General features: G+C 41.8%; 1 protein-coding gene across 4 annotated transcripts in view; it reads right to left on the bottom strand.

Annotated features, from left to right (window-relative positions):
• map3k7 (mitogen-activated protein kinase kinase kinase 7) overlaps nucleotides 1-18,233 on the bottom strand; it is a 135,344-nt gene that overhangs the window by 92,282 nt on the left and 24,829 nt on the right. For all 4 annotated transcript variants that reach the window (XM_059981397.1, XM_059981398.1, XM_059981399.1 and 1 more), the window contains exons 2-3: nucleotides 3,578-3,688; nucleotides 449-514 (exon numbers count right to left, since the gene is read on the bottom strand). In XM_059981397.1, coding sequence (XP_059837380.1) covers nucleotides 449-514; nucleotides 3,578-3,688 — 177 coding nt within the window. The remainder of the gene's footprint in view (nucleotides 1-448; nucleotides 515-3,577; nucleotides 3,689-18,233) is intronic.

Raw genomic sequence — 18,233 nt, 5'->3', positions numbered from 1 at the left:
AGTATCTCTGCATGCACGGCTGGTTGGATGTTGAAGTGGGTGGGCTACAGCACCAAAAGACCACATACATACACTCAGAGATCAGAGTATGAGTGCTACACTATAAAATTCCCTTTCTAAATCTTTTCTTCTTCTTCTCTTTTAAGCCATTTATTTTTTGTACTAATAAGTGGTAGCTATATAACCAGCAGTTGAAGAAAAATAATTGAATACTTGTTTGCCAGGAAAATCAAAGAGCAATGTAGTCAGGCAGCCAGCCGAATGTTCTGAGAAGTGGAGACTGGAAACAAAGCTTTTTTGGAGAACATAACTGACTTACAAGTTAAACCCTCTCTTTTTGAATCAATTATCATTTCTCAGACGTATAAACAATCAATTTTGATCACATAACAGTAATGTACAATTGGAATACATAGCCAAAAATACTTGTAGATATTGATGTACATACTGGATTTAAACAAGCTCCGTAGAGTTTCACAATATTTGGGTGCGTTACACGGGACAACTGTCGAAGCTGCAACAGAGAAAAAAAATTGTGAAAATAATGTTAAAAATTTCTAGATAAAACTACACAGTAAAACAGCCTTAGTTGGCTGCAAAGAAGAAACTCAGGCACAAGCTGTCAAAAACCAAGTATTTGTAAATAATGGGAACCCTTTTAAACATCAGATCACATGCACAGCACAAAATACCTCAGACATTAAAATATATAATACAAGTAGTGCTGAATTTATTCTCTTGTAATTTAAGATTAACTTACAGTAGACACTAAGGGGGATATAGAACAAGTCAACGACTTAGCAAGTATTTGCCTGCACAAAGGCAGGCCTTTAATACTATACTGGTTTTACGCATTTCTCAAATCTACTATAATACATTCTCAGTCATATGGTAGATATTGAAAAATCATACTGATAAAAAATTAAACATAAATTTTATACGAGAGAATTTTGAATACTGCAGAGCCATTTACGAAGCTAATAACAGAAACCCTCACATAAATTACCCATTTGGAGTTCGATTAAAGACAAAAATTACTCAGAATGCAGTTGAAACCAAAGTTAGTTAACTAACCACTTGAGTTTTCCTAATTATATGGATAAAAACAATAGCCACATACAAAATGAAGCTTCTAACCTCCCACAAGACCCAGCAAATCACCATGCATAATCGTTTCCCCAGATTCTTTCAAGGAAAGCAAAAATCAATACCAAGTTCAACAGAAAAATGAGTTCTGGCACAAAACCCAAAGATTATCTTTTCTGTCTGCTTAAAAACAAGCTTATCTCCTCCTAAATTAGCAGTGTGTCCAAAGTTGCATTCATCTACGAGGCTTACTAAGTTCCCCAGCAGACATAATTAGCAAAGTGCCTTATGAAGTAACCCTTTTGATGTGGGTACATACTTTATACGGCAGCATAAAGAGTACATAAAACATACAGAAACTCCTCCATGGACGGTCCCAAGCCTGGCTGTGAAAGAAGGAAGGTTAGGTATGGAGCTAGCAAACCCATTCAATAAATACTCAAGAGTTACAGAAATGCCTACAGAAGCTCCAAAGACCTCATCCCTGAGAGATTGATCGTGGGCTTCAGGAAGGAGAAGAAAGAGATCAGGAAAACACACACCAGTGAGGGATCCACAGCGGAAAGTGTGAGCAGCTTCAGTTTCTTGGTTGTTAATGGCTGGGAGGATTTATCCAAGGCCCAACACAATGATGAAAATCAGCAAGATATGCCAGAGGCTCTACTTTGTTGAGGAGACTTGGTTTGTTACCAAAGACTTGGAAATTTCTATAGGTGACAGTGGAGAGCTGCCTGGTTGCATCAGAGCCTAGTATAGCGGCTCCAATGTATAGGATCACAAGAGGCTGCAGACCAGGGGTTCACAACTTGGTGTCCATGGACCGCTCAGTTAACAGAGGGGTCCACAGCAAAAAAAATTCAGAACCCGTTGTAGACTCAGCCAACTCCATCATGGGCACAACCCTTCTCATTGAATACAAGGACCCTCAACAACTAGGATATGCCCTTTTCTCATTACCACTGAGATGGTAAAGGGCCAGTTTGTTCTGCTGGCATGCAAAAATTAGCTGTCAAACTACGCGCCGCTGGCTTTTTGCACCTGCAGGATATGGTAATCTAATTATACTTTGTCTCCAAATATGCGGAATGACAGTTGAAAAATGAGGTATTATCTCATTGCGCACATTCTCCCGGTTGTCTTTTAAGGTGATTAAGTGGTCTTTGTCTCAAAGTACATGGGCAACAGCTTGCTCTCCAGGCTTGCGTATTTAGATTGCGTACTACCCAGGCTTGCGTATTTAGACAGCTAGGATGCAATATCCATGGTCAACACTGACCAACTGAAGCCTCAGAATGACTTTGATGCCACAAAAGAACAAATTTCTTGTGATAAGACTGTGATTCTGATTCTGAAATATTTTGTATCAGAGAAGAAATTCACGTGGCCAGCTGTAACCTTCAGATGGATAAGTTTACAAATTGTACTAGAAGAAAGCAAATAAAAATAGGAGTAGGCCAGATATTTCTTGAGCCATCTATGCCATTGAATCTGAGAGATGATCATGGTAGGGTGAGGAGGGATGAGTGAGGTTGGTGGAGACAGCATCTTGACAACAGAAAATAAAAGGGGCCAAGAGAAGGATAGCTCTCTCCCTCTTCCTTCTTTCATTAGTTCTACCTTCACTCTCACAGCAAGATTAGCACAGGCAGTTTAGACAGTGCACTGAAGAAGACAAGGGGATCAAGAGATGGGATCTAGCAGTCAGAGTCCGCTAACAGATATGGGATGGGGCAGTTGCATTGAAAAGGGATGTATGAACGTTGCATTTGAAATCAGCAAAGGATAGCAAAAGGATTTGAGTACAGGAGCAGGGAGGTTCTACTGCAGTTGTGCAAGGCCTTGGTGAGACCGCACCTGGAGTACTGTGTGCAGTTTTGGTCCCCTAATTTGAGGAAAGACATTAGAGTGAGTACAAAGAAGGTTCACCAGATTGATTTCTGGGATGGCAGGGCTTTCATATGAAGAAAGACTGGATTGACTAGGCTTATACTCACTGGAATTTAGAAGACTGAGGGGGTATCTTATTGAAATGTAAAAAATTCTAAAGGGATTGGACAGGCTAGATGCAGGAAGATTGTTTCTGATGTTGGGGAAGTCCAAAACGAGTGGTCACAGTTTAAGGATAAAGGGGAAGCCTTTCAGGACCAAGATGAGGAAAAACTTCTTCACACAGAGAGGGGGAATCTGTGGAATTCTCTGCCACAGGAAACAGTTGAGGCCGGTTCATTGGCAATATTTAAGAGGGACTTAGATATGGCCCTTGTGGCTAAAGGGATCAGGGGGTATGGAGAGAAAGCAGGTACAAGGTTCTGAGTTGGATGATCAGCCACGATCATACTGAATGGCGATGCAGGCTCGAAGGGCCGAATGGCCTACTCCTGCACCTATTTTCTATGTTTCTATCTGAGATGGATGTACCAGAATGCATGTGGTATTCAGAGAAAACATTGCTCTAAAAGTCTGTGAGAAGTTTTATACACTGATAAAGTACCTCAACAATGAATGCTTTCCTCTCCGATTCACTTTCTATTTGCTTTATTGCTACATCTTTTCCACGCCATTTTGCTTTGCAGACAACTCCAAAGGCTCCTCTCCCAACAACCTGCAGGACACAAAGAGAAAAGGTAATTAAACTTAACTTTCCTAAGTTTTTCTAATTGTTCTTCATCTGATGCTTTGTTTATTTTGAAAATATTATCTAAGATAAATTAGAGGACAAGAGGCAGCTCGTGCATGTACGACTCTAACCTATGTTAAAAAAAAATCCTCAACTGTACCTTTACAATGTGCCTGAAGGGGCCGACATCGATCTCCTGCTACAAAAACAAATCTAAACGTGAACCAAACCTGTCTTCAGTGGGGTGAGTGGCAGGTAGGGGAAAGAATAGTAGAAGCAGTCTAGTCATAAGCAGCACCCTGAACTGCCGCACAGACTTGCAAAGGACCCTATGGAAATACAGCTCATGTTTCCAGTATTATTTATTTACTTCTATTATTTGCATAATTTATGTTCTTTTCCACACTGGTTGTCAGTATTTGTTATTTACAGATTTTAATAATTTCTATCATATTTCTATCATTCATTCGTTATGTGATCATGATCTTTCCATGACCATGATTGTTCTTGGCAAATTTTTCTACAGAAGTGATTTGCCATTGCCTTCTTCTTGGCAGTAGCTTTACAAGACAGATGACCCCAGTCATTATCAACACTCTTCAGAGATTGTCTGCCTGGCGTCAGTGGTCACATAACCAGGACTTGTGATCTGCACCAGCTGCTCATACGACCATCCACCACCTGCTCCCATGGCTTCACATGAACCCGATCCGGGGGGGGAGGTGGGGAGGGGTACGCAGTTGCTACACCTTGCTCTAGGGTGACCTGCAGGCTAGCAGAGAGAAGGAGTGCTTTACAATTCTTTTGGTAGAGATGTATCTCCATCCAGCCACCCATATTTTAATCTTAAACAAAGGCAATTACTAACACACAAAATGCTGGCAGAACTCAGCAGGCCAGACAGCATCTATGGGAGGAGGTAGTGACGACGTTTCGGCCCTGCTAAAGTTCTCCAGCGGACTGTAGGAATCTGCAATGCTGTTTCTGCAACAATTTTGTTTTACCAGTCTGGTGTGTTAGTCCTGAGCAGAACCCCCAAACCTGGCAGACCAGTGGACCACTCTTGGTCTGGCCTCTACCCCTTGACCTATTTGGCATGGGTGACTCTATCCAAGAGCCGAAACATAAAGCCCTGACTCCAATCAATGTTACTCTCCAGGTCACTGAGTCACGCAAGCCTCCAACCTAATGGCAAGGTTGTGGTACTCTTGAAGGAACTGGCCTCTCTACAAGAAACACAACTGATTTGATCAAGACAACTCAAGAGACCCTAAACCCCAAGAAGTCATTTGAGAGATGAAATTCACCCTTGCTTTCAGGGTGGCAGCAGAGGAATGTGAGGCAAATGCAGGAAAATGGGACTAGGTCTGGAAGGCACCTTGTTCAATATGGACAAGTTGGACTGAAGGCTCTGTTTCCACGCCGTATAATTCTATGACTCTGACTGACAGGCCCACTCTCCATGGAATACAAAATAGTGTACAGTTTTTTCCAATAATGATGCAACCTCTTCTTCCATCGAATGAGATAATTATTTATTTTTCCATCTGCCTCAACAGTCCATCTTTCCCTTCACTTGATTTTGAACTCAGTCATAAAGTACAGCACAGAAACAGGCCCTTCAGCCCATCTAGTCCATGCTGAAACCATTTAAACTGCCTACTCCCATCAACCTGCACCAGGAATATAGCCCTCCATATGCCTATGATTCATGTACCAAATTCAGCTGCTATTAAATATTGAAATCAAGATTGCATGCACCACTTTTGCTGGCAACTCATTCCACACTCTCACATCCCTTTCACCCTTAACCCATGACCTCTGGTTGCAGTCCCACCCAACCTCAGTGGAAAAAGCCTGCTTGCATTTACCCTATCTATACTCTTCAATTTTGTATACCTCCATCAAATTCCTCTTAATCTCTTACATTCTGAGGAATAAAGCCCCAACCTGTTTAATCTCAGCATGTTCCTCCAGGCATCCTTATAAATTTTCTCTGTACCTTTTCAACCATACTTATATCTTTCCTGTAGGGAAGTGACCAATACTCAGATAAAATACTTCAATGCGGACTCCTTTACATTTGTGAGACCCATCGTAATTGAGGGATCGCTTCGTCAAGCAAATCCACCAAAAGCAAAATTCCTGGTGGCCAAATATTTCAATTCCCATTCCAATGTGTCACTCGGCCTCCTGTTGTGTCAAGATGAGGCCACCCTCAAGGTGGAGGAACAACACTTTATATTCTGTCTAAGTAGTCTCCAAATTCGATGGCAAGAATATCGATTTCTCCTTCCGGTAAATAAAATTTCCTCCCCCTCCCCTCTTTTTCTATTTCCCATTCAGCTGCCTCTTCTCACCTGCCTACCACCATCACCCCCTGATGCCCTTCCTCCTTTCATTTCTCCTATGGACCATTCTCCTCTCTCCTCTGTGGATTGTCACCTTGTCATGATGGAGAAGCTTGTGTGGTCTTGAGATCCTGAGAGCGATGCCGTCTGGAGCTATGCTCCTGGTAGGGTCACCCACGGCGGTAAGGACGAGGGTGAGGTCCCTGACAAAGAACAATCCAATAGGACCTCAATGGTGGAACAGGCAGATGAAGTTACTTCCAATTCAACAGCTGTGAAGGTGAATGAAGGCTGCAACAAATCCATCAGCTCCAATTGTCGTGGATTCAATTGGTTGATTTGTGAAGTACTGAGTGCTTCTTGGACTGCAACATCAGGAACACATTAAAAAAATACATGCACAGGCGTCTTCACTCTGTGGGCCACTATGGAACGAAGTCCATCATCCTCGACCTCGAGGGATAGCCATGCAACAACTCTCCTCTCCTCTCAGATTCCTTCCTCTCTAGCCTATGACCTTTCCCACCCACCTGGCTTCACTTATCATCTTCTAAGCTTTGCTCCTTTTTATTTTGTCATCTTCCCCTTTACTTTCCAGTCCTGAAGAAAGGTGTCAGTCTGAAATATTGATTGTTATTCACTTCCATGGATGCTGCCTGACGTGTTGAATTCCTTCAGTATTTAAGCGATTTACTGGTTTTGCTAATCAGCATGTTTCCATTTCTAATCAGCTATCAAGTTTAATTTTCATCCAGCCATACACAAATACAGCCAAATGAAACAGTGTTACATTGGGGCCAAGGTACAAAACACAGTACCAACAGTCACACACAGCAGAAAGCATGTACAAGATAGCAGTAAACATACAATCACATACAATAATATAACAGCCCAAGTCCATGTGTGAAAATCCATGTCCTGTAGGTCGATGGTGGGTGCATGGATGCCGTTGGCGAGAACAAACCCGCAGCAGTACACAGACAAATGCAATCCAGATTGTGCGAACACTGGAGGCAACGAGAGGAGCCCCCAAACCAGCATGGATGTCACACTGCACTATCTCTAGGGTTTCCTCCATTGGGCAACTGCAACAGGCAAGCCTGCAGCACAAGGCCTCGCCAATAAGCCATGGAATTGAACTGCAGTACTCTACATTACCGATGTCCAGAGTTTTACAATCACAAAGAGAAATGTCTAAGACAATCACTCACTATTACACTGCACACCGCCTTCACACACTGACTCCAACACCAGGCAGCAAAACCATCCATAGCTTCTCCAGCTGCCCTGCTACTGAGCAACTCGCTGATGGGGTAGATCTGCAGTACTTTAAGTTCTTAATGTCCAGCAGAGTCTTGCGAGAGAAAAAAAGACAATGACATTTTTGATTGGACCTGGCAAGGACAGTGCATCCGAGCATGACACCATCTTACTGGAACAGGAAGGCGTGCACATTACATTTAAAAGGACCACTTGTTTATTAATCTATATTTTATGTTGCATGTTTTACAAAACCAAATGTCTGTAAGTTGAGATAGGGAGCAATTTTACATCAACACATATGATTCTTCAAAAACTCTCAAATTTGCTACATACTGACATTTATAAAGCCAGTTATAAAGCATCCTCCTTATTCTAATCCAGTCTTAATTTGGATGGGTGAAGTTAATTTCAAGTTATGATTTTTGGCAGATACTCTAATACATGAGGCCATCGGGAAAAGCACCGAGATCATTCATACTGACAGATTGACTGCATGCTTTTATAGATTTTCTGGCCCTTCAGCAGAACACTCATGTGGTATGGAGGGGCCACTGCACAGAATCAGAAAAGTCTGCACGAGGTTATTGCAGTAGTAGCGCCTTCACGCATGTCGAGTATGATATCCTTTATTAAGGTTATACCTTAAATAGCAAATGCCAGTAGGTGACACTGTTCGATGAGGGGAGGCTGATGCATGGGCAGCCAGCATGTTGTTCTTGACAAATCATGGTGAGGGTCCAGTGGCATGGACTACGAGGCAACAGATGACCCTTCACTGCTGCAGCCTTCATTCGCCTTCACTGCCGTTCTAATGTGTCATCATCTTCTGTTGCGGTCTTCATTGGATCGCTCTTTGTCTGGAATCTCTCCTTTTACCTTATCACCATCAATGACCCTATCAGGAGCTTAGCTCTAGATGGCATCATTTTCAGGATCTCAGGAACTCACCAGGACAAGGTGATAATCCTCAGAGATTGAAGATTGTAAACTCAACCAGCTTTATCATTGGCACTAGCCTCCCCAGAATCCAGGACATAGAACACAGAATCCTACAGCATGTTACAGGCTCTGCAGCCCACAACGTTGTGCCAAGCATATAACCTACTCTAGAAACTGCCTAGAACTTCCCTAGCACATAGCCCTCTATATTTCTAAGCTCAATGTATCTATCGAAGAGTCTCTTAAAATACCCTATTGTATCTGCATCCATCACCATTGCTAGCAGTGCATTCCGCACACCCACCTCTCTGTGTGAAAAATTTACCCCTGACATCCCCTCCTTCCAAGCATCTTAAAACTGTGCCCCCTTGTGTTAGCCATCTAAAACCTGGGAAAAAGCCTCTGGCTATCCAAACAATCAATTCCTCTCGTCATCTTATAGACCTCTATCAGGTCACCTCTCATCCTTCGTCACTCCAAGAACAATGCCTCAAAAACTTCAATTTTCAATCTTCAAGGAGCGAGGCTTCAAAAAGGCAGCATCTGTCATTAAGGACCACTAGCACAGGACATGACCTCTTCTGATTGCTATCATCAGAGAGAAGGTATAGGATCCCTACAACACACACTCAGTGTTTCAGCAACAGCTTCTTCCTCTCTCTTATCAGATTTCAGTATGAACATTCAACCCATGAACACTACCTTTTATCTTTGCTCTCTTTTTGCACTAGTTTATTTGTTTGTGTGTTTGTATTTTTTATTGTAATTTATATTTTTATATTACTATGCATTACAATTAAATTTCATGGCAAATGCCAGTGATATTAAATTGGATTCTGAAATTCATGAACTTTATTAATCCATGCAGTAAGTATTACAAAGGTATTTTGCAACCAAACATAATCTGCTGTGTCTGGGCTATACAATTACAGCAGGTAAAAGATCAAATGGATGGATCTACAAGTGAACTGATTTTGCTGTACAAGTTAGGGGTCAAGAGGTACAAGGAATTTAGCTCCTAGCCTATCGAAATGCTATTCAGTACCTGTGGCCATCTTAACCCCACCATTCGCTACTGCATTGTCCAATTCAACATTTGTAATAAATTTCATTATCTCCCTAAATCATCTCTCACCCATTTACCATTCTTCGGGATAAACAAAAGTGCAAAAACAGTTGATCGAAGCAGCATTCAGCACTTGTGCTGGCAGCTCATCCTCACCCTCACCTCCCTCTGAGTGAAGTAGTTCCCCTCATGTTTATTTCTAGTCTGATGTTGAGAATCAGAGTTGACAGAGGTTATCCATTGGTTAGAGCATCCAGTAATTTCCCTGCTCTTCAAATAGTAGAATTCTTTTATGTTCATGAGAGAGTAAATATAGGTACATCTATATTAAATGACTCATAAAAGATGCATCTCCCCCCCTCCTGTGTTACAGTGCTACAGCCAACATTACCCTAAACTGGGTGTTCAAATAATGCCAAGGGGGCTAAATCTTGTGATGCAAACATTTGAAATTTTTGTATGCAGACAGTTCTCTTTTTATTATGTCAGCTTTAATAGTTTGGCAATAACAAAAGTCATGAAAGTGTGGTGTCAAGTTTCAAAGCTTCATAGCACATTTGTCAAAATATGTATGCAGTTTACAACCCTGAAATTTGTCTTCCCAGTCAGTCATGAAACAAAGCAGAACCATGGAACCAATCCGTTCAAAGGAAAACATCAAATATCAAACCTCATTCCTCCCACATGCAAAAAAGTGCAAACGGCAACAAAAAAAAAACAAGCAAAAACACAATATAAAACACAAAATCAAAAGGCATATTTTAGTACATAGTTATATCATCATCATGATGTGCCATGTCATAGGGCATGGAAAATCATGGGCTGTCCATGACCATGATTGTTCTTGGCAAATTTTTCTACAGAAGTGGTTTGCATTTGTCTTCTTCTGAACAGTGTCTTTATAAGACAGGTAACCCTAGCCATTAACAATAATCTCCAGAGATTGCCTGCTGTCAGTGGTCGCATAACCAGGACTTGTGATATGCATCAGTTGCTCATATGACGATCATATGACCTGCTCCCAGGGCTTCACATAGCCTTGATTGGTGAGGGGCTAAGCAGGTGTTAAAACTTTGCCCAAGGGTGACCTGCAGGCTAGTGGAGGGAAACAGCACCTCACACCTCCTTTGGTAGAGACACATCCCCACTCCGCCACCTGAACTGGATGATAGCAGAACTTAAATAGCACACAGCTGATCTCCACAGTTTGAATTCTACAGATTTCTACTCAAGAAAGAACATGCATTGCCAGAGGCAATAGAAGTGTCATCTTCTGAGCAATAACAAATTACTAGTCAAGCTTAAACAACTGTAATAGAGAAAGGTTGATTAGGTTAGGACTTCATTTCCAGGAATGTGGAAGATTAAGGGGAAATTTGATAGAGGTATACAAAATTATAAGGGAATTAGATAGGGTAAATGCAAGCAGATCTTTTTCCATTAAGGTTGGGTAAGATAAGAACTAGGGTCATGAATTAAAGGTGAAATGTTTAAGGGGAACAAGAGGGGAAACTTCCTTCACTCAAGAGGGTGGTGAGAGCGTGGAATTTCTCTTAAACATTGAAATCAAACCCACATGCACCACTTATGCTGGCACCATGCTTCACAGTTGGGATGAGGCTTTGGTGTAGGTGTGCTGTGCCCTTTTTCCTCCAAAATTAGCAGTGTGCATTTCTCCTAATAAGTTCAACTTTTGTCTCACTTGTCCAGAGAACATCGTCCCAGAAGCACTGTAGAACAGCCAGATTGTCTTTTGAAATCTTGAGATGTGCAGCAATATTTTTTTGGAGACCAGTGGTTTCTTCCATGGTGTCCATTCTTGCTCTGTTTTAGTTGGACACATGAACAGAGACTTCAGAAAGTTTTAGAGATTTCCGCAGGTCTTTTGAACCCTTGGGTTCTTTTTCATCTCCTTTAGCATTGCATGTTGTGCTCTTGATGTGATCTTTGTGGGATGCCCACTCCTAGGGAGAGTAGCAACAGTACTGAGTTTCCTCCATTTCTAGACAATTTCTCTTACTGTTCTCTGATGAACAGAATGTCTTGGACTGCTTCACTTTCCACAGATGCTGCTTGATCCATAGTGTTTCTTGTGCTTTTGTTTTTATTATAGAGGGTAGGCGATTTTCTTACTGAATGATGGAGAAAGCATCTGAATCAGGTTTAATATCACTGATATATGTTGTGAAACTTGTTCTTTTGTGGCAGCATTGCAGTGTAATATGTAAAAAATACTATAAATTACAATAAAAAGTGAATATATAAAATATGTGGTGCAAAACGAGAACAGAAACAGTGAAGTAATGCACATGGGTTCATTGTTCATTCAGAAATATGATGGTGGAAGGGAAGAAGCTGTTCCTAAAATGTTAAGTGTGTGACTTCAGGCTCCTGTACCTCTTACCTGATGGTAGAAATGAAAAGAGAGCACATATGGGGTAATGCGGATCCTTAATAATAGACGCCACCTTTCTGAGGCATTGTCTTTTGAAGGTGTCCTCGATGTTGGGGGACTGGTGCTGGCTAAGCTTGCCACCTTCTAACAGTGGCCCTTTTGTACCAGACTGAATGGCCAGCTCCTCCCTCGTTTTATGTTCTTGTGTATCATTTCAAAAGGTTTTAAATCAACCCGAAAAAATTAAGTTTCTGGCAAAACTGGTTTTACCAGTTCGTAAGAGTTAATGTTCGAAAGTGGTTAAGGTTTTACTGCCATCTGTTCTTCCAACTGAGAATAAAATTTAATATTTTTTTGGAAAGATTTCTCATTGCCCAACATAAACAGAATGCTGGACAAAGGACAATTATTATCGAAGTACGTATACGATATACAACCTTGAGATTTGTCTTCTTACACGCAGCCACAAAATAAAGAAACCGAATAGAATCTATTTAAATAAAAGACCGTCAAACACCCAGTGTGAAGAAAAAATGCAAATCGTGAATCGTGTAAACAATGAAAGTAATAAGCTAACAACATTCAGAATCAAAGTTCATGAAAGTGAGTCCATAGCCAAGAAGCCAGTCACAGCTGATCCAGAAGCCCATTAATTGTAGACCGCAGTCTCAGTTCTACAACTGGCACTTAAATTACCCAAACCTTGTGTTTGAAATACAAAAAGATATATGATGCACGTGACAGCAATAAATGTCATAGCTCACTTTCATTTAATCTTGTGAATAGATTGGGCATCATACCGTTCTTTACTCTGTATTTAAGACTGATTATATTTACTTTATAGGGAATCAGGATTGAGATACCAGCCCTATAGTACACAGTCAGATGACCATTATTTAGCCTCGGCTTTCATTTATAGTCAAGGAGTCATAGAACATTACAGCACAGAAACAGGCCCTTCGATCTATCTAGTCCATGCTGAGATATTATGATGCTTAGTCCATTGACCTGTACCTGGATTACAGCCTTCCATACCCCACCATCCATGTACCTCCGTACCTAATTCTTTTCTTGCATTTGTAACTCTACTCACTTTATATTTACGACTGTCAGGCTAAGTACAGCTCCAATGCCATATTTAAGTTTGCTGTTGTTGGCGGTGGTATGATATTTAAAGTGCTGTCGAATCAGCATAGAGAAGAGATTGAAAATCTGACTGAATGGTGCTACAAAAACATCAACAAAACCAAAGAGCTGCTATTGACTACAGGAGGACAGGAGGAGGAAACTTTCATAGAAGCATAAAAAACCTACGGCACAATACAGGCCCTTCGGCCAACAATGCTGTGCCGAACGTGTACTTAATTTAGCAATTACCTCGGGTTACCCATAGCCCTCTATTTTTCTAAGCTTCATGTACCTAACCAGGAGCCTCTTAAAAGACCTTATTATGTCCGCCTCCATCAATGCCACTGGCAGCCCATTCCACGCGCACACTACTCTGCATAAAAAAATTTACCCCTGACATCTCCTCTGTACCTATTTCCAAGCATCTTAAAACTGTGCCCTCTCATGATAGCCATTTCAGCCCTGGGAAAAAGCCTTTGAATATCCACACGATAAATGCCTCGCATCATCTTATACACCTGATATCAGGTCCCCTCTCATCCTCCGTTGCTCCAATGAGAAAAGGCCAAGTTCACTCAACCTATTCTCATAAGCATGTTCGCCAATCCAGGCAACATCCTTGTAAATCTCCTCTGCACCCTTTCTATAGTTTCCACAGCCTTTCTGTAATGAGGCGACCAGAAGTGAGCACAGTACTCCAAGTGGGGTCTGACCAGGGTCCTATATAGCTGCAACATTATTTCTCGGCTCTTGAATTCAATCCCACAGTTGATGAAGGTCAATATACTGTATGCCTTCTTAGAAACATAAAAAAACCTACAGCACAGTACAGGCCCTTTGGCCCACATTTTTAAGCGTATTATTAACATATTGTTGCATCTGTAAATACCGATAAAATCTTGTTTTTCTAATGTGTTTCTCTTTAAGCATTTCAAAACTGAAGTGTTCCTTCTTTCATTATGTTGCAAAGAACTGTTATTCCTTTAGCTGTCCAGTCCTTAAATCTAGCATCCAATTTATTTGGTGTAAAATCAGTCATATGCACACCATTTAAGAATTGCAATATCTCCCTCTAGATTATATTCTTTTATAGTAGTTTTCCATATTTTAAAAGTCAATTTCACCCATGGGTTATCAATAGTATTTATGTACCTTTGCAGGTTATCAGCCAAAATTGCTTGTATGGGGATGGGAAGTACCCGCTCCTCAATGTTTTTCCATTGAGCATCATATGATGGGTTGCACCAACATATCACAGCTCTTAACTGTGATGCAAACTAATAATCTCTAAGAGAAGGCAAGCCCCATTCCCCCTTTTCCTTAGCTAATTGCAAAGTTTTGAGACGAACTCTAAGCCTTTTACCCTGCCAAATATACCTTGATAGCATCTTGTTCCATTCATTGAATTGATTTTGATTAATCTCTATTGGTAGGGTCTGAAAGAGATATAATAGTCTGGGCAGTACATTCATTTTAATAGACTCAATCCTTGAACTGAGACTAAAAAAAGGAATGAGGCTCCATCTTGCCACTTCTTCCTTAATTTTTTTTATATAAAGATGACGGCATGAATACGCTAATGGAGCATTGAAGTTTCACAATCTAATGGTTACTGAAACAAGGTTGAAAAGCAATGGCTGTGATTGGAACACAGCTCTACACTGGGCCCTTATGGCGAAGAATACCATGCACAATGTACATGACCATAGCCCATATCAATTGGTGTTCAACCAGAATCCAAACTTTCCCTCTGTACTGGTCGACAGACCACTTGCTCCAGAGGGCCCTACAAATTGTAAATGAGTTGAAAAACATATTTCAGCACTGCATGCATCAAGAAAGACTTTCACTGAAGCAGAGTGTTCAGAGAGAATTCGAAGAGTAGAGAGGACACAGGTCCGTCCTACAAATGACAAATACAACACAGGAGACAAAGTGTATAACAAAAGAGCAGACTGAACAGAATGGAAAGGTCCTGGAGTTGTCATTGGCCAGGATAGAGTTGTGGTATTGGTGAGACATGGAGGTACATATGTGAGAGAGCATCATTCCAGACTACATGAAGCACAATCTGAAGACTATCAGAACTCCATAGAGAATGACAAAAAATGAAAAGCACTTACCTGACACATGGTCACATGAAACAGAGAGGGATGAGGAGAGTGCAGCTGAGGACCCAAAAGAGTTGCTTAACAGCGACATAGACAGTGCTGAAGAGAGTGCAGTGGGGACGTAACAGACTTGCCTGAACAGAAATGATCAGAAATGGAAAGACAACATGGAAGTTCCAGTTTTAAAACAGGACAAACTGTGAGATTTGTAGATGAAGACACTGGTATCTCATACAAAACTGAATTCTTATCATGAGCAGGTAAAGCCACTGGGAGAAACAAAAGTTGTTACAACTTGAATTACCTAGAACCAGTCAAGGTAGCAGACACTGCAGGGTCAGTCGACATGTCATGTGTACACAGACTTCAGGTTGAATCAAGTATGGATCAGTCTGGACCATCTGAGAAATATCAAGATGAAGATATCCTAGTAACTAAAGAGGTGTTGTTTGAAGCTGCAAAACAGGTTGGAATCAGAAGCTGGAGAAATAATGGGAGTGTTTGAGGTAGCTAAAGACATTGACCAAAAGACTGTCTACAAGAAATCACGTGCCGCACAATGGGACGCACGCTTCGAGTGAAGCTGAAGCTGAGCAACTTAGGTCAAAGATAGGTCAGATTCTGTAGGTGGCAAGACAGGGCAGACGTGACATCAAGTTTGCAACTTGGCATCCAGCACAAAGAATGCCACAGCACTCAATCCGAAAAAGTAGTCTTGAAGTTTCAATAGCTCAATGAGGCTCGTTGTCTCCAGATACCCCACTTGGAAATCTTCCTTATGGAAGTACTTAAGAGGGACATATTATTGTACTGCTATGAGTAGAGGGAAGATTTTCACCTCTGTTACATACCAGCAGCAATAGATCAGAAATGGTTTGGTTTCGATGTTAATACCACTATCTTTATTAGTATCTACTCCAAATATAAAAGATTAAACAAAATACACATAAGTTAACAGTGTTATGCGTAAATATGTGTATATATAGCTCCCAAACTATCGAGCTTGGGAAACAAGGCAAAGTCTTAAGATGGTAAAGTAGAAAAGTTCAGTAATCCACGGAATAAGTGAGTGAGGGGAGAGATTTGTAAATCCACATGAACATGTAGAGAGAAGGCAATTATGAAGAACTCCACAGATTCCACACTGGGTAAACAAAATATCAGTTGCCGAAGATTCTTATCCATTGAGTTGTTCCGAAATCCACTTAGAAATATCAGCAGGCGACAGTCACGGGAATATAGCCTTGAAGTGGTTACCACAGATCACCCCAATCCAGGTAAGGGCCAACAGAAGTGATACCACAGGATATTCCAACAAATGCACACATATGGATTAAATGAAGTGTCAGTCATACATCCGTTGTGCACTTTTTGGGCATGGGAGAGTTGCAGATCATAGCAGTGTCAAGCTGACATTCTCGTGTTTTCTCTCTCCCCCCTCTCTCCCTCCTTACTGAGCAGCAGCGGTTGGCTGCAACTCACGACTGACGTCGTAGTCCCGCCTCACTCAGGCGCTTAAAGCGACACTCACAGTAAATGAACCTGCGGTCTTGTAACACCTCAAATGACAACAAAAGAAATTTGAAGAGTTGTACAGAGTATCCAAAGAGGGACAGTCTACAGATAACTTGTGATAACTTTTGCTGATGCCATCAAATCTACCAACTTAGTTACAAAGAGGCTTCACCTGGGGATAAGCAGCATCGAAGAACTTGCCCAAGCACAGAAAATTCATCATGTGCTATGGTCAACTACAAAGGAACAACTAGCAGACTCACACAAAGAAGGGAGCTCTTGTGCTGTTAAAGGCACTTATTGAAGGCATTCAGCACCTTGAGAATTGTATTAACATCAAGGTTTTGAACTAATTCTCATATCTTAAGGGACAGTTGAATTGTCTTTAATTAATTTTATATAATTTTTTAATGTATACATATAAAGAATGGGAAATTGTTGAGTTCTGTTCATTCGGACTATGCGAGTATTTAGTACACATGCACAATGCACTCTCCCTGTTATGTGTGTGTGCAGAAGAGAAGGGAAACTGAGGGATGCATAGGTAGTGACTCTCAGGTATTGAATTGAGACATTGAAAGTAAACACAAGGAAATCTGCAGATGCTGGAAATTCAAACACACACAAAATGCTGATAGAACACAGCAGGCCAGGCAGCATCTATAGGGAGAAGCGCAGTTGACGTTTCGGGCCGAGACCCTTCATCAGAACTAACCAAGAGGAAAGACAGTAAGAGATTTGAAAGTAGTGAAGGGAGGGGGAAATGCGAAATGATAGAAGACCGGAGGAGGTGGGATGAAGCTAAGAGCTGGAAAGGATCCCGTTGGAGGTGGCAGAAGTTACGGAGAATTATATGTTTGGACCTGGAGGCTGGTGGGGTGGTAGGTAAGGACAAGGGGAACCCTATCCCAAGTGGGGTGGCGGGTTGAAGGGGTGAGGGCAGGTGGCAGGAAATGGGAAACATCTGTGTGGTTGCATCTCTGGAGACGGCTTATCTACTGATATCTACTATAAGCCTACAGACTCTCACAGCTACCTGGGCTATTCCTCTTTCCACCCTGTCTCTTACAAAAATGCTATCCCCTTCTCACAATTCCTCCGTCTCCACCACACCTGCTCTCAGGATGAGGCTTTTCATTCTAGGACGAAGGAGATGTCTTCCTTTTTTAAACAAAGGAGTTTCCCTTCTTCCATCATCAACTCTGCTCTCAAACGCATCTCTCCCATTTCCCGCACATCTGCCCTCACCCCATCCACCCGCCACCCCACTCGGGATAGGGTTCCCCTTGTCCTTACCTACCACCCCACCAGCCTCCAGGTCCAACATATAATTCTCCGTAACTTCCGCCACCTCCAACGGGATCCCACTACCAAAAACATTTTTCCCTCCCACCCCCCCACTTTTTGCAGGGATCACTCCCTATGTGACTCCCTTGTCCACTCATCCCCCCCATCCCTTCCCACTGATCTCCCTCCTGGCACTTATCTTTGTAAACTGAACAAGTGCTACACCTGCCCTTACACTTCCTCCCTCACCACCATTCAGGGCCCCAGACAGTCCTTCCAGGTGAGGAGACACTTCACCTGTGAGTTGGCTGGTGTGGTATACTGCGTCCGGTGCTCCCAGTGTGGCCTTTTATATATTGGTGAGACCTGACACAGACTGGGAGACCGTTTCGCAGAACACCTACGCTCGGTCAGCCAGAAAAAGCAGGATCTTCCAGTGGCCACACATTTTAATTCCACGTCCCATTCCCATTCT

Source organism: Hypanus sabinus, chromosome 10, assembly GCF_030144855.1.
Source record: "Hypanus sabinus isolate sHypSab1 chromosome 10, sHypSab1.hap1, whole genome shotgun sequence".
In the NCBI taxonomy this organism is placed as follows: domain Eukaryota; kingdom Metazoa; phylum Chordata; class Chondrichthyes; order Myliobatiformes; family Dasyatidae; genus Hypanus; species Hypanus sabinus.
Note: the sequence above shows the minus strand (reverse complement) of the source record. Positions and strands in the feature narration are given on the sequence as shown.